This window comes from Siniperca chuatsi, linkage group LG8, assembly GCF_020085105.1.
Source record: "Siniperca chuatsi isolate FFG_IHB_CAS linkage group LG8, ASM2008510v1, whole genome shotgun sequence".
Classification (NCBI taxonomy): Eukaryota; Metazoa; Chordata; class Actinopteri; order Centrarchiformes; family Sinipercidae; genus Siniperca; species Siniperca chuatsi.
Genome location: NC_058049.1, coordinates 12,471,159 through 12,487,555, shown reverse-complemented (window position 1 = coordinate 12,487,555; position 16,397 = coordinate 12,471,159). Strand labels below are relative to the sequence as shown.

The window sequence follows — 16,397 nt, the reverse complement described above, 5'->3', positions numbered from 1 at the left end:
GTAAAGCCCTGCCAGCGAATTTTCCAAGCTTGCTTACATTAGCTTAAATTCTTGATACAAGTGGTGCAATATCTGATGACAATATAAAACATACATTTAAATATGTGCCTGTGTTCTCATTTTTTCCAACAGTACCTAAAGATGTTCACTGACTTTCTGTCCTTCATGGTGCTCTTCAACTTCATCATCCCGGTGTCCATGTATGTGACGGTTGAGATGCAAAAGTTTTTAGGATCCTTTTTCATCACATGGGACAAGGACTTCTTTGACCCTGAAATCAAGGAGGGGGCACTGGTCAACACTTCAGACCTCAATGAGGAGCTGGGACAGGTGAGGCAGATGGACAAAAATGAAACAAAAAACTGCAGGGAATGCCAAAACTCAGCATTCCCATGTGTTATAAAAAACCTGTAATTCTTTAATCATAAATATATAAAAAATTAAATTATTCTTTCCAGTCATTGAAATTGCTGAAAAATGACAAAGTATGTTACAAGAATATTTGTCTTTTAAAATTTTATTTTAATACTTTTGAAATTTGAAAAAAATTTAAAAAATTAAAAATAACTAAATTACCGGTTAGACCAAGTTAAGATCGAGTCCATCAAAATGTGGTCTCCAGACTAACTGTACAGTGCTGCTGTAAAATATGAGCTGCTTATAAAAACACCAGATTGGCTGTGCTGTCCTGACTTCTCCTGTTTTTTAATGGCACAACTCAAACAGTGCTGCCATAGATCAGTCAAACTTGGTTTGCCAAATGATTACTTCAATTAAAGGTGATGCTTCGTTAAACTGATTAATGCAGTGTAATTCTTTCTGGGAGTAATTGCCTAATCTTATTGTTGGAACCTGTTAAATGGGCAACTGAATTTTTATGGGTTTGGAAGAGTCTGTCATGTATTTTTATCACATTTCCTGCAGGTGGAGTATGTCTTCACAGACAAGACAGGCACCCTTACTCAGAATAACATGGAGTTCATAGAGTGCTGCATCGATGGCTTCCAGTACAAGTACCGGGACGCAAACTCAGAGTTGGACGGATTCTGTGTCACAGATGGACCTGTGAGCAAACTACAGCAGAAAGCTGGCAGGGTGGGTGTTATGGTGTCCCTCCATCTGTTGTAAAAGTCACACAAGCAATAGCATATGGCCATTACATAGCTCACTGCTCAGAAAGACCCTTGATAGGTCACCCACATATAGTCTCTTTGACATGTCAACTTAAGCAATCAACATGGAGGGGAAACAAAGTGGCTGTGTGCTCTTGACATGGAGAGAACATGATAACACTTCCAGGGCTTTATCTAAACTCAAGCTACTGTATATGGCTCAATGTGGGGCTGTAAATTTATTTATTATTACTTACAGTGCTTCCGGAAAGTATTCACAGTGCTTCACTTTTCCCACATTTTGTTATTTTACAGCCTTATTCCAAAATGGATTCAATTCATTATTTTCTTAAAATTTCCACAAACAATACCCCATAATGACAACAAATTTGTTTGAAATCTTTGCTAATGTATTAAAAATAAAAAATGAAAAAATCACATGTACATAAGCCTTTGCCATGACACTCAAAACTGAGCTCAGGTGCATCCTGTTTCCACTGAGCGTACTTCAGATGTTTCTACAACTTTATTGGAGTCCACTTGTGGTAAATTCAGTTGATTGGACATGATTTGGAAAGGCACACACCCGTATATATAAGGTCCCACAGTTAACAGCTAACTGGAGTTTGCCAAAAGGCACCTGAAGCACTCTCAGACCATGAAAAACAAAATTCTCTGGTCTGATGAAACAAAGATTGAACTCTTTGGCCTGAATGGCAAGTGTCATGTCTGGAGGACACCAGAAGGCAGCGGCAGGAACTGAGAGAAAGATGAATGCAGCAATATACAGAGACATCCTTGATGAAAACCTGCTCCAGAGCGCTCTGGACCTCAGACTGGGGCGACGGTTCATCTTCCAACAGGACAACGACCCTAAGCACCCAGCCAAGATAACAAAGGAGTGGCTACGGGACAACTCTGTGAATGTCCTTGAGTGGCCCAGCCAGAGCCCAGACTTGAACCCGACTGAACATCTCTGGAAAGATCTGAAAATGGCTGTGCACCGACGCTCCCCATCCAACCTGATGGAGCTTGAGAGGTCCTGCAAAGAAGAATGGGAGAAACTGCCCAAAAATAGGTGTGCCAAGCATGTAGCATCATACTCAAAGACTTGAGGCTGTAATTGGTGCCAAAGGTGCTTCAACAAAGTATTGAGCAAAGGCTGTGAATACTTATGTACATGTGATTTTTTTCATTTTTTATTTTTAATAAATTTGCAAAGATTTCAAACTAACTTCTTTCATGTTGTCATTATGGGGTATTGTTTGTAGAATTTTGAGGAAAATAATGAATTTAATCAGTTTTGGAATAAGGCTGTAACATAACAAAATGTGGAAAAAGAGAAACGCTGTGAATACTTTCCGGATGCACTGTATTATTATATAGTCAAATAAATAAAAATTGTTTATACATTAATTTATTTAAACAGCATTTACTGTATCTTATTTTACTGTGTTAAGCCTCGTTCATGTTGTGTTATTAGGAAAGGGAGGAGCTGTTTCTGCGTGCCCTGTGTCTGTGCCACACAGTCCAGGTGAAGGAGTCCACAGAGCAGGTTCAAGACCAAGGGGACGGGCTGAAAGACCAGGTGGATGGCTTAGGGATGGATGGAGAGGGGCTCCACCTACCGCAGGAGCAGAGAGGCTTTATAGCCTCCTCACCTGATGAGGTTGCTCTGGTCAAGGGTGCCATGAGGTAAGAGATGGGCTGTTATGAGTGAGTTGAACTGACATTGTAACAATTGTCGAAAGAGCAAACACGTCATTTGAATATGAATATCACAGAATGTATTTTGAAAATCCTACATGGTATACATTACAATGCAACATTCATCCATATAGCACGTGTACATAAATGGCTCATTTGTGATGATTTGCCTCCACCTGCAGGTATGGCTTCAGATTTCTGGGTCTCGAAAGTAAAAACATGAAAATTCTCAACAGGAACAATGACGTTGAAATGTAAGCCAGTAATTACAGACAAAGTTTTTAGTTTTTATTCATAATTTTCTTTTTAAATTTGCACTACAGCTTTTATTTTATTTCCATTTTGTACTTCCCAAAGGTATGAACTGCTTCACGTGTTGAACTTTGATCCAGTGAGAAGGCGAATGAGTGTAATAGTCAGATCCAAATCAGGTGAGCTTAAGATTACTGTCAGGTTTATTGCATTGACCTTGATTTTAGTGTTGACCCTCAGCTCTCACCATGCTGTGTATCTGTATGTTTTTGTGTTTTTTGTGTCCAGGTGATACACTGCTCTTCTGTAAGGGAGCGGACTCTTCCATCTTTCCCCGCGTCAGACAGGAGGAGGTCGAAAGGATACGCATGCATGTGGAGCGTAATGCAACAGTGGGTGACATAAGCAAAATGCCTCTTCAAATCCAGTAGTTTCTGTTATGTTTAAAAATATGTACTGTATAATTCTAGGGTCAGACAGGTTTTAATTTAAGATTACAATGATGTCAAGACAGATTATTTTGTGTTTTCTTGTTGTAACATTGGGTGCTTTGTGTTTCACTGTTCAGGAGGGCTACCGGACGTTGTGTGTGGCCTACAAATATCTCACTGCAGAGGAGTACACCCAGGCAGATGCAGGATTGAGGGAAGCTAGACTGGCTCTGCAGGACAGAGATGAGAAGCTCATGGCTGTTTACAACCAAGTGGAGACCAACATGAGTCTAATAGGGGCTACTGCTGTAGAAGATCGGTGGGTGCTCACACAACATAACCATACAGCTGTCACCAATAAACCTGCTGATGTTTAAAGTTGTTGCATGTCTTGCATTTTGTTATCTTGCATGCTGCTGTTGTCCTTCCCCTTCCCTCCCTCTCATTTAAGATCAGTGCCAAGAATTCTAGGGGCCAACTTGATGGGAGAGGCCAAACATTTCCAGAAGCCAGCAATAAACAACGTGTCATAAATGTCATGTTCTGACTTACTGACTATAAGATAGATAGGAGCGTCAGTTTTCTGATCGCCTCTTTGTTGTCTTGCTGAAATGAATTCTTTCCTCTTTTGTAATGTTTATGCAACCTCAATACTTCCTGCCGCTGTTTTACAGCACCCTTTTCCTGCTTCATGCCCTTTGTCACATGTCACCAAATTCCTGGTAATGTTTTGTCTGGTATGACCTGACCTATCTAATTGTCACTAACGGTGACAGCCAAAAGTCCCCCGTTTTCTTAACTTTTTAATGTAAGCTAACACCGCCATCTTGTGGTTGACATTAGGCACTCTTCCACAAATCAAGATTTAAAAACGCAATAACAGTTATCATGTATTGATTTATAATTAGTATTGAAATTAGAAAATGTATATAACCAATATAAGCAAAAGTTTCATTTGCACTAGAAAAACAGAAGCCTTGTTTGAGTTTTGTGCCAGAAAACGGTCTCCCTTTGATGTAATGCAATTCACTAGATCTCCTGTGAAATTTAACCCCAATGTCCATGGCTTTGTTGAACTGTTGGCATTTTTTCCCTTTCTAGTAATAGTATTACTGTCTTAGAGTTAGTGTAATAATCTTTCACATGTTTCATTTCTTTTATTTTTGTTCTTATCCCCCAGGCTTCAAGAGGAGGCAGCAGAGACCATGGAGGCTCTGCAGGGGGCAGGCATTAAGGTTTGGGTCCTAACGGGGGACAAGATGGAGACGGCAAAGTCCACCTGTTATGCTTGTAGATTGTTCCAGAGAAATACAGAGCTGTTGGAGCTGACGGTGCGTACTCTGGAGGATGGAGAGCAGAGTCGTGAGCAGCGACTGCATGAGCTCTTGCTTGAATACCACAAGAAGGCTGTACAGGATGCACCACCAGTTAAAGCAGGCATCACTAGGTTGGTACCTTGACTTACATGATCTCAGCCTATGTAATGAGGTTATTACGGGATACTTTGCTCTTGTATTAGGGTGTTCATTTAACCAAACTGAATGTTACTGATGAATAAACTTTAACGCATTTCCCTGTTCTGTTTTGTAGGAGCTGGTCTTCGGCAAGCCAGGACTATGGTTTTATCATAGATGGGGCCACTCTGTCAATGGTGTTCAACTCCTCCTCTGACTCCAACTCAAGTCACTACAAGAACCTGTTCCTGCAGATTTGTCAAAACTGCACATCTGTGCTCTGCTGCCGCATGGCTCCTCTACAAAAGGCACAGGTCAGAACAATCAGTTAAAATGTGGAAAATATTTTTTTCATTAAAGAATTGAAATAATGATTTACACAGTGAGCACTTGGTTTTAGTTGTTTAAATTGTTGCCCCTCTGTATTGCTCCATCTTTAGATAGTTAAAATGGTGAAGAACTCTAAAGGCACCCCAATCACCCTTTCCATTGGAGATGGTGCCAATGATGTCAGCATGATTTTGGAAGCCCATGTTGGCATTGGTAAGAAATCTCATGCTGAAGCTGGCTAACAGATCTCTAATTGTTGTTCTAAATGGAGGGACTGTTAACCTTTTGGTGTGTGTGATATTTGTTCTTGATTGTTTCAGGTATTAAGGGTAAAGAGGGTCGGCAGGCAGTGAGGAACAGTGATTATGCCATCCCCAAACTCAAGCACCTTAAGAAACTTTTGTTGGCTCATGGGCATCTCTACTATGTTCGCATTGCACACCTGGTGCAATATTTCTTTTACAAGGTAGGAGGAACAGACGCTTCCGTCATATTGACTTCATATCATTCTTCAGGCAGAGAACTTGTTGTAGGTTTCAGCAAAGCCTGTATTTCCCAAACAAACACACACTAACTTGATTTGAGGATTATGTGGTTAAGAGACAGATTTGACAGAATCAAGTCCTTTTAACAAATTAAACAGATTTTTAGGTTGAACTCGGGTTAATGTATTGCATTACTGTACCTACATTATAAGCACATGGGAACTTGTGAATGCATTTGATGCCTCTGGTTTTTGTCCACCAGTGTAATCCTGTTCTCTTTCTCTGTTTGCCTACAGAACCTTTGCTTCATCTTACCTCAGTTTTTGTACCAGTTCTTCTGTGGCTATTCCCAGCAAGTGAGTATGTCCTGAGGCCCTTTAGGGTTCAAAGATGTTCTGAACATGAAAGGAGGCAGTGTCCCTTGAATCCACACCTCCTCGTCCTCACGAATGCCAGACTCTTTCCCTCAGATTGCCCCTCCCTCACTGTCCCTGGGATGTTTGAGCTCTGATTGATATGTTTATATACTGGCTTTGACTACATAGCACTGTTGTAACAAAATAATACAGACATGTGTTCTTCCACCATGGTACATCGTATGTGGATATTATGTCATCATGGTGGTGTGTGTGTGTTTATGTTGTCACACTGTTACTAACACAATGACTTAATACACTATAGAAATTCAGATATGGATTAGATGACCTGATTACAGTTTGGAGCACATTAATGAATTCCCTTGGTTATTAATGTGAAATAAGTATATTTTATAAGATCTGTATAGATTTAGAATGTTTCAGGATATTGTGTTCATATAAAAACTGCTCCTGACAGAAATATCAGTTAATTAGCGCATTAATTAAATTAGATATTGTTCTTTTTAAGTTAACTGATTATGTTTTGGTATTTCTAGTTGTGAAACTTGAGGGTGAATATTTCATTTTCCTTCATGCCACATGGCCCCTGACATAGATCTTCCATGAGTAAATGAAATATGTATATAAGCTTGCTTATATGACATACTGTATGTGCAAGTATGATGGCGTGTATGAGTTTTGTCCTCTCCATGATTTTAACCCCTGGTTGCTCCGTCCCTCCCCTCCTCCTACCAATCCCCCACACTCCCCCCTCCCGCTCCCATCCTCCCCAGCCCCTGTATGACGCGGCCTATCTGACGATGTACAACATCTGCTTCACCTCCATGCCCATCCTGGCTTACAGCCTCTTGGAGCAGCACATCTGCATTGAGGTTCTGCTGGACAATGCTACCCTCTATAGGTAAACCTTCGCTTATCTGTAGCACACTTCGAGGTAAATGTAGATGTGCTTGTTAAATTGCTTCATTTAAGTAAAGCGGACCAATATTCATATAAATTAAGATTTTCCTCTTTATGTTTTAGATCTAGCATCGCTTTTTTCTGAGCAATAATACCTTGATAAATTGCTTGAATGGCCAATCTTTATTTTGGTCTTTAAGTTGAAAGAAATAATTGAAAAAATGGAAAACAGAAATGTAACCAAGGACTTGCATGATCACAAAATAAAGTAAAAAAGAAATTAGAGCAATGACTGAAAAGGTGTAGGCTGGGCCATATCTTATTACTTTTTAGCCATAGATTATCACTCACAATGCAAAATTTGAAATTTAATAAAGAAAGTTACACAATCCCTCTGCCTAAGTTTAGTTCACCATTTCTGCTTCTTTAACACATCAAAGAAATAGGTGGCCCTGTCACACATTAGCTATTTGATGTTTATACTAATTGGGCATTAACTTTTTTCATCCACCCTTTATATGTTCAATTGTATTATTGTCACTTTTGATCAGATATATGCACATATACGCTGAAATCAACTACAGTCATTTTCCACGTTACCTTAGTCTATGTGATGAAGTATCTTAAGACTCCATGCATGACATTAAACATTAAAACATGTGACTTTTAGTTTTCAGGCTTTTGGTTCAGCGAGAGCTGTTCACATTCCTCACTCAAATATTTTATGGTTCCCCTTTTCATAGTTGAGATTATATACAAAGAGACATAAAATAATGACTTTGTTCATCTTTCTCTTTCATGTGTTTCTTTAGAGAGATAGCTAAGAATGCCATGTTACGGTGGGGACCATTCTTCTACTGGACTTTACTTGGAGTCTTCCATGGCTTGCTCTTTTTCTTTGGTGTTCGATTTTTGTTCAGTAACCCAGCCCTGCAGGATAATGGCCAGGTTTGATTTAATTCACCTTCTAAATGGGTGTGATATTAAATTACTTGATTAAGCATTATAAGTACATTTTCTCATTTGTCTTATTTAAATCCAGGTTTTTGGGAACTGGTCGTATGGAACAATTGTCTTCACTGTCCTTGTCTTCACTGTCACACTAAAGGTAAACCACTCCCCTGTTGTATCTTATGAAAGGGTGTATCATTAAAGCAGCAGTTTCACATGAGAGTTTGGAGCAGATATAATGTCTTGCAGAATATTGACTTTAGCAAAGTATGTTGGATATTTGACATCTGCATTTGACTTTTCTCTGCCATTCTAGCTTGCTCTGGACACACGGCACTGGACCTGGATCAACCACTTTGTAATCTGGGGCTCCCTGGCTTTCTATGTGTTTTTCAGCTTCTTCTGGGGAGGAATAATATGGTTAGAAAACAACTTATGATGAAATAACCTATATAGTCATTGTAGCTGGCCTGTAATTTTTTATTTCTATTCAGCCCCTGTAGCTCTAAACCAAAGTGTTCCCTCTCCTGCAGGCCTTTCCTGAAGCAGCAACGTTTGTACTTTGTGTTTGCCAACATGCTGAGCTCAGTGTCTGCCTGGCTGGTCATCATCCTGCTCATCCTGCTCAGCCTACTGCCGGAGATCCTGCTTGTGGTGTTCCGCAAGCCCCGTGGGCCCCACGCTCGACAGGTAGAGCTAAAACACACACACACAAATTTGCACTCTACTTCACTTGCTCTCTCTCTTTTTCTCTCTCTCTCCCTTCTGCCTCATATATCTCTGTCCCAGATTGCTCAAACTTTACATATATTTGTTGTAACAATTTAACCCACTTATTTTCGCAAGGGTTCGGTTTTTGTTAATGGAGCTCATCCTTGATGTATTTCCAAGTGAAGCAAAATATGTGGGTGGGGTATAGTTACCAGAGGGATTTCAATTAAATCCTTCAAATGTGATTGGATCGCTCTTAAGTGGGCTTGGCTCTAGAGGACCGTTGGCCTTCATCAACAACTGCCTCACCTATGTTAGATCAGGAGGCGACGGACGAGGGAAAAATGAATAAATTAGACATCAACCACATTTTTTGGAAATATACTAACATCTAAACACACATCTCTGATCCATAATAGCACTCTGCTAGCTATTATGACACGTGAGCTAATGGTCAAGTGTCATTTATATGATAGGTTTTTTTTTTTTTTTTTTTTGCATGTTGTATGACTGCATTTCAAAGGGAAAAGTTAGATTTACATCCAGATTTCCTCCAGAAGACAACTTTCCCACACATATTTTGTCATTAGCTCCCCATGAGGCTGATGTGTTTTCCAAGCAGCTGGAAATGTTTGGTGGCATGCGCTGTGCTTTTGGGTGCGTTCCACACTTGTTTTTTTAAATTGTGTCTAGACTCGTTTTATTTTGGAAAAGTAATAAACCAAACCAAATGTTTTGCACATGTCTGAGGGTAGTCACACATCAGTTTTGTACAATCTGTACTTATTACAGTGTTTTGTTTTGTTTTTGTTTTGTTTGAGTCAGATGGCAAAATTGCAGAATCAATCAAATATTTACATAATTTGTATTTTTATTGGTATAGGTGCAGTACCTGACACACTCTTGGATTTTGCAGTCTACAGATTAAAATGTCACTACTATAAGTGTAACTAGTGTTGAGGCATTTTATTTTAGAGCACCCCCTTTAACCTTTTGTTTTTACTTTCTTTCCAACTGTTTTCCTAACTAGTACTTTCCCTGCAATTTAACACATTCTCCTTGCTCTGTCTCACCCTCTTATCTCCTCTCTTCCTCTCTGGACCTACCTCCCTAAAGATGAAACATCGCCTTCCTTCCTCGGGGACATCTACTATCTTCATGTTGTCGCAGACCGCTAGCACTCACAGCTTCTCATGGAGTGACTGAGGTCTCTTTTTCTTTCTTCGTCAGCTCTTATACTTCAGTCTCTTACTGCAGAGTTTCAGTGTCTGCCAGTCTTTCTTGTTTCCTACCTGTTGTGCCCTTCCTCTCCCACTGTTAGACTCCTTCCTTACCCTCTAAAGTAGCTTAGGATGGCATTCTGTGGCAGTCCCCACTCAGTTGGATTAGGTTAGACAATTCAGATTTCAGGAATGCTATCCCCCTCTTTTTTAAACCTTCCCTTGAGTGCTTTTCTTTAGATACATGTTTATTAAATTGGGAGGAATGTTGGTCAGTGGGCCGGTGTATGCCCAACTCTGCCAGCAGTGTGGAGTAGGACCAGGTGTCAGTCTTCCATTCTTGTCTGTCCAGTTGTATCAGTCAGTGTCTCCTCCCAGCTGCCTGTGCTGCTCCAATGCCTGCTGCCTCCGCATGTCAAGTCAGGTGAATGCAGCACGTCAAAGCACCCAAAGTTACCTGCATGAGGCTCAAGTCAACAACCTCATCCTGGATCCTCACCACAAATTCTGCGGGCCACTGCATTTTGTCTGTGTGCGCGTGCTTGTTATATCGTACATGCTTTTGAGAAATGTGCAAGGATAGTAGCCCTGTAGTAATCTGGACCAATTGGTATAGATTCAAGGCTTCTGAAAATGATTATTGCAAGTAAAAGGTGTCTAAAAAGGCACCTGGACTTTTCATTGTTCACCTGTGCAGTTTTGAAGTCTTTGTGTATGTACATGTTTGTTCCCTGTGTATATGTGTATGTCTGTGTGCAAGAGAGAGCACAAGATGGTGAGAGAGGCGAAGTATGTATGTGTTTGTCAGCGTAGTGATGTCATTGGTGTCTCTTGCCTCACCCTTCTAGAAGAAGCCGGTTCAGTCGAGCATGGGGGGCCTCCAGTCTCCCCAGTCTTCAGCCAGACCCCTGCTCATGAGAACCTTTTCAGATGAGTCCAGTACTGTCATTTAAACAGGTACCAGCCCACCTTCAGGCCATTTAAGCTAATCAAAGACTCTCTCCCCCCTGTCAACCTCTCCAGCGGGTCTGGTCCCTAACTCTGAGTTTTAACAAGAGAATCAAAGACATAATGTAATACAGGCCACGTTCAACAGGACCCAGTGTGTTCTTATGTGTTGTTTAAGCTGGTATTGGCTGGCTGAAGAGATGCATATTTTCCATGTCAGAGTCAAGTTTTGTGTCAACATTGTTAGTTAAAATGGTCAAATGGTGCTCTTATTTATCATGTGAATGCATCTCTAGGCCTAATGTTGCAATCCTTAACATTTTTTTGTATAGACACATGCTCCTTTCAGCCTCCCTTTGGAAGCCCAGCTCATATTACTTTCATGCATGTGCTTTTAAAAACCCAACTTTAAATGTTTTTGATTTCAGTCCATCAAATTTTTGGACCTGGAATGTCTGACTGTAGGGTGTCTGTGTTGGTTTTCTCATCTGGCAGTGTGAAACAACAGAGCTGGTCTGTGATTATAACTATCTGACATTCATGTGCTGTTTGTAACGTGGCGGTTTGATCATGGTCGTTTTGTCCTGTGTGCACGTCCAAACCTGTGCTAGCGGTCGCCTTCTGCTTACTGTCTGGGCAAATAATGGATGCATTTGTGAGTGCTGGGCTTACCTCACTGCATGATGTGACGTTGCCTTAACCTCAGACCCAATGCTGCTGTATTACATACAGGGGGTGACAACAAAATGAATAGAAACATCGCACGATAAAATATTTTAGAAATTGTAGTAGGTAAATATTGAAAAGTGGTCAATATTACATGTGGAATTATGGAATAAATAATAACTTGAATAAATACAGACAAAATATGTACCATGAAATTGTGAAATTATCCAACACATTTTTAAAACTCAGCTCATTATTATGAAATATTATCAGCCTGCTTCTCTTCATTATAATAGAGTTAAGGTCATTTTTATTTTATTCCAGCAGTTTTAATGTAATTTTTCCAAGTTCAGTTTTTTTAAAGCTATTGTTTTGGGGAATTTTTGGGTGTTTTGGGTGCATCTGGGGACGTTGTGATCAAAGGTCGGCGTCCCAACCCCTAGGCCACCAGAGCCATTCTTCCGAGTGACTGTTTTATTTCATAATGCCACTTCATCACCACTTCATCACCAAGTTATTGTTTGTCAATCAAGACAAACGAGGCAGAGCCAGTTATGTGATTGGCTGTTGCTTTGGCCTAAATGAGCAAACAGCCAGTCAAATAACTGGCTCTGCCCTGTTAGACTTTGTGATGAAAAGTGGCATTATGAAATTTTAAAAAATGTTGTTAGAAAAAAAATGGCACTGTGGTTAAAACAAACAATGTTTTAAATAAAAACGGCTGGAATGAAAATAAAAATGAACTGCGAAAAACTGTTAGTGAAAAAAGGATCCTGATAATGAGCTGAGTTTTATGGTTTATTATATATTTTGTCTTTATTTATTTCATAATGTCTTATTTATTGATGTAATATATAGTCACCATGGGTAAATAACAATAATAAAGGCAATTATACAGAAGACTTGGGTAGATTGTGTAAAATTGGGCTTGTTTAAACCTGTCTTAAGCATGTGTTCAATTAACCCACTAGATGTCCTTGTAAAGGTATGTCTAGATTATCTCCCCATGTATGGCAGCTATATCAAGAGCACTGGAGGTGTTCTGAGGTGAAAGGGCATCTCTACACCTTGTTGGGTACTTGATATTGTGTTGTGATATAATGTCCAGGTGTTTTTATTTTATGTCCACCCCCTGTAAGTAGGTCTAAATGTCACACCTTCCCATCACTGTTGACCAGGGTCACCGATATCTGTTGCTTAACAATAGCACCAGACTTTTCAACAACAGCTTTCACTGTTTAACCTGCATTTCTGTTCTCCTAGCTGTCAGGGGCCAGCCTCCTACAAACATCCAGGTAAACTACAGCAAGACAAACCTAACTTTCTGCATCTGTTCAACCCTGCTGAGCTTCAACAGATCAGTAGACTTAAATGAAATTGGAAGCATTTCATTTACTAATTTCTGCTTGTCTCTGGTGGCGGGGAAGGTGTCATTTATAGTGTTTTGTCACGTATTGTGGTATGTGGCCAATCGCCGCTTATTCTCTGATTTTTGGTGATTTCAAGATGTCTCGTCCCCTTCCACGTGTTTGCACAAGCTCATAATGAAAACATCGAAGTAAAATCTGTCTGCTTGTGCTCTTCCAGATTGCGGCTGTCACACCACTATCCTACAAGCACCTGAAGGAGCGCGAGTGAAAGGCGGCAAGGACTCACAACAACAGTGGCATCAGCCACTTTCAGGGTCCCGTCCGTGCCAGTCAGGTCAGAGCTGTCTGCTGTCATGCCTGATCTGAGAAGAGGAGGGAAAAAAATAAGAAAAAGAAAGATTTGCTGACCGAGGGGAAGGGATAAAAAGTTTTGACGTTGCTCCGTCCTTCTCTGCCCAACAGCTCCTAACCCCCCACGCATGCCTGCAGAGCAGTGCCCTGCATTATTTTTAAAAATATCTATTCAGATGACGGGCATGAATTTTTTTTGTTTTACTTTTCTTTTAAAAAAAAAAAAATACTAGCTTACAAATGAATGCATACACAGCCGCCTTGTCAATAGCTCTACCCAACTGCTGTGTTTTAACAAGCAGTTGTAATATCCACTCCAGGAATGGTTCACCTGCATGAAAGAAGGCTCAAAAGAACACTTCACTCCACTGATGTTCAGTCACTGTATTCTGCAAAGTTTTTATTAAGACATAATGATCCTATTCGCAACGGTTACACTTTAAAAGGTTATTCTACATTACAGTTATTTTGCTTTTCAATGGTTATTCTTTAAACGGTTATCATATCTTTAAGAAAATGCACTCATCCACAGGTCCAAATGTAATGAAACGTTACTGAAGATGATTTCAGTTTTGCTCAGAGCAGCAAACACACGGTATACTGGTTTATAGATTATTATGTGATTATTTGTTTCCCATGATGAATCTGCATTCTCTATTGAATACTAAGGTATAAGATGGGTTAATGGATGCCATATTACGACTCAATCAAAAAAGTCTGTGTGTGTTTATGTAAGATTGAGAGATAGATTAGAGATGTTGAGCATATTCTGGCAATGAAACATTGTTCAGAGCATGACCTAAATCTTCCAACCTCAGAGATAACTTAAGAGTCCATTTAAGATGAGAAAATTAATATATGTGCTGTACTGTATATAGCTTAGAGATTTATGACAGCATCTGCTCAAAGCCAAAAAAATGAACATAATGCGATCAGATTCTGTCCACACTAGTGTGACCTGAAAGTGACAAGTCTGTGTGTGTGTGTGTGTGTGTATATGCGTGTGTTACATAAAAGCCAGAAATGCCTGTGTCATGAAAACCAGGATTACTTGAACCTTGTTGATGTAGTTCGGCTAGACATTTCCTGCACTATTATGGAAACTGGTTGCGTAGATGGTCACTAAGGCACATGAATATATGCCTGAGAGCACACACACACACACGCCCGCACATATCAGATAGACAAGAACAACACACACAATAACCACACACATACACATAAATGCGCACATGCACTAAAGTCTAAATGAGGTATTTATGTTCATTACCCATTCTCTAGTTTGCATAATTTGTCTCAGACAGGCTGAAGTTGGAGTGTAAAGAAAATCAACTCCAGACCTGCAGAGTCAACATAGTTAATGCCACTGTGAGGCTCTACGCTCCATCTCCCTCCTTCTGTTTTTGGTCAAATTTGCTGACCGGCAGGATGATAGAGTGGACTGTTTGGCCTTTTGTTCCTTCCTATAACTTCTTGTGTGTAGTGCTTCATACATTCCATTTAAACATGCCATGATTTCAAACGCTTTTACTGTTTTGGAATATTCTTTCTATTTTTTTTCCCACAAACGTGTATTGTCTGTTTGGCATATTTATTGTTAAGTGTAATTTTACTCACAAATGTTATACTTTTATTACATAAATCTTTTTTATTGTGGAGAGTTGATCGGCTTTGTGCCAGATGAGTTAGTCTATGTTACTCCAGTACTGATGAAAGCCTGTGCCAAACCCATTTGATAGTCTTTGTCATACATGCAAAGACAGGCAGCCCCCCCAACATCCCAAAATCAACCTCTGAACTAGTACCACTCCCTTTTTTTTTAAGTTATTATTTTTTTGGCTTTTTGCCTTTATTGGATAAGAACAGCTGAAGTGAGACAAGAAGGGGGGGGGTGACATGCAGCAAAGGGCCCCAGGGTCGAATCGAACCTGGGCCACTGTGGTAAGGACTCAGCCTTAGTACATGGTGTGCGCGCTCTACCAGGTGAGCTACTGGGGCCCTGCAATGCCACTTCTTTTGCCAGGTTATGTAACTCTTGGTTTAAACTGATGAGTACTTATCACTAAATAGCATTAAATGTATGTTTTGTGTTATAGCCAACTGTTACAGAATCTGTCAGTATGGTGATTTTAAAGTTTACTACTTTACTACTGATCCCTGCTCAAACAATAACTCCAGTACTGTACTTTTTAGTACTGGCCTTGTATTTCACCCCACTGACTGTAGCCTGACATATCTGATACAGTGCATCTGCAGAATGGCACATGCAGTCATAACGCCAAATTGAGATTTTAGAAATTAAGTTAATGTTGATTTGTTCTTAACAAATGGAAAAATTAACATACCTTTCAGAATAGTTTTCTATTACTAGTGTTCTTTACTCTGTGACATGTCACCTCCAGACTGCACTGTGCCAGAGATACCGGGTGTAAGCAGACACACTGAGAGGGGCTGCCTGCTTTGTTAGAAAATTAAAACCTTTAAGTGACATCAGAGATGCTATTTTCAGAAGTTAAAAATATCTTGGAATCTAATGTTTTGCCTGTCTAAATGAAAAGTATAAAAGAATGGATTGTATTTTTAATGCAACCTTTTTCCAGCCACTTTTGTAAGAAAATCAAAATGTCCACACAAAAAAAAAAAGCACGAGAGGCTCTGTGGTTGTGGACGCTGTCCCTGTCTGTGAGGGGTGGAGGTGGACATCTTCAGGCACCTCAGCAGCTCTGGGTCATGCAGCCAGGGACACTTCGCCACCTCCAGCCCTTTGGGTCTCCAGCATCAACACTTCAAACCTCCAAGCTGAATGTACCTCTTTGAAACTAGTATATTCAAAACCTGAAGATTTTCTGTAATAAAGCAGAATGTTTTGAAGATAGACCAATGTCTTATAGTGCTTTGTTACACCAATAGTTATGTCAGCAGGTTCTGTCTGATGTAAGGATGTGTGTATATGTGGGTGGCATGGAGTGTGTGTGTTTGGGTGCATTTGACCGCACTAAGCAGATGCTGTGCAGTAATGAGATGGCTGAGAGGCTAAGCTGGATCAGCTGAGTGGCTGCGTATCAGGACGGAGTACTGCTGCTCTCCCACTGCTGTGTGGCCTCGCATAAAGAAAACATCAAGCACTTTGAG

The 16,397-nt window shown here is 40.2% G+C and overlaps 1 protein-coding gene across 8 annotated transcripts in view; it reads left to right on the top strand.

Moving 5' to 3' along the window:
* The window catches only part of atp11c (ATPase phospholipid transporting 11C), a 45,084-nt gene extending 28,942 nt beyond the window's left edge, over positions 1–16,142 (top strand). Inside the window, exons 12-31 of one of the 8 annotated variants that reach the window (XR_006378806.1) lie at positions 133–330; positions 925–1,095; positions 2,596–2,807; positions 3,002–3,073; positions 3,177–3,250; positions 3,360–3,463; positions 3,640–3,821; positions 4,683–4,949; positions 5,093–5,270; positions 5,397–5,499; positions 5,607–5,752; positions 6,068–6,127; positions 6,922–7,049; positions 7,861–7,996; positions 8,091–8,156; positions 8,316–8,419; positions 8,533–8,689; positions 9,827–9,917; positions 10,779–10,887; positions 12,808–12,839. Coding sequence is in view for 7 of the 8 variants with exons in the window: in XM_044204472.1 (XP_044060407.1) it covers positions 133–330; positions 925–1,095; positions 2,596–2,807; positions 3,002–3,073; positions 3,177–3,250; positions 3,360–3,463; positions 3,640–3,821; positions 4,683–4,949; positions 5,093–5,270; positions 5,397–5,499; positions 5,607–5,752; positions 6,068–6,127; positions 6,922–7,049; positions 7,861–7,996; positions 8,091–8,156; positions 8,316–8,419; positions 8,533–8,689; positions 10,779–10,883 (2,463 nt within the window). In the remaining variant the exon portion in view is untranslated. Of the gene's footprint in view, positions 1–132; positions 331–924; positions 1,096–2,595; positions 2,808–3,001; positions 3,074–3,176; positions 3,251–3,359; positions 3,464–3,639; positions 3,822–4,682; positions 4,950–5,092; positions 5,271–5,396; positions 5,500–5,606; positions 5,753–6,067; positions 6,128–6,921; positions 7,050–7,860; positions 7,997–8,090; positions 8,157–8,315; positions 8,420–8,532; positions 8,690–9,826; positions 9,918–10,778; positions 10,888–12,807; positions 12,840–13,131 lie in introns of those variants that run through there. The other 7 variants (XM_044204474.1, XM_044204472.1, XM_044204476.1 and 4 more) reach the window with 7 other exon arrangements.
* The last annotated feature ends 255 nt before the right edge of the window (positions 16,143–16,397 follow it).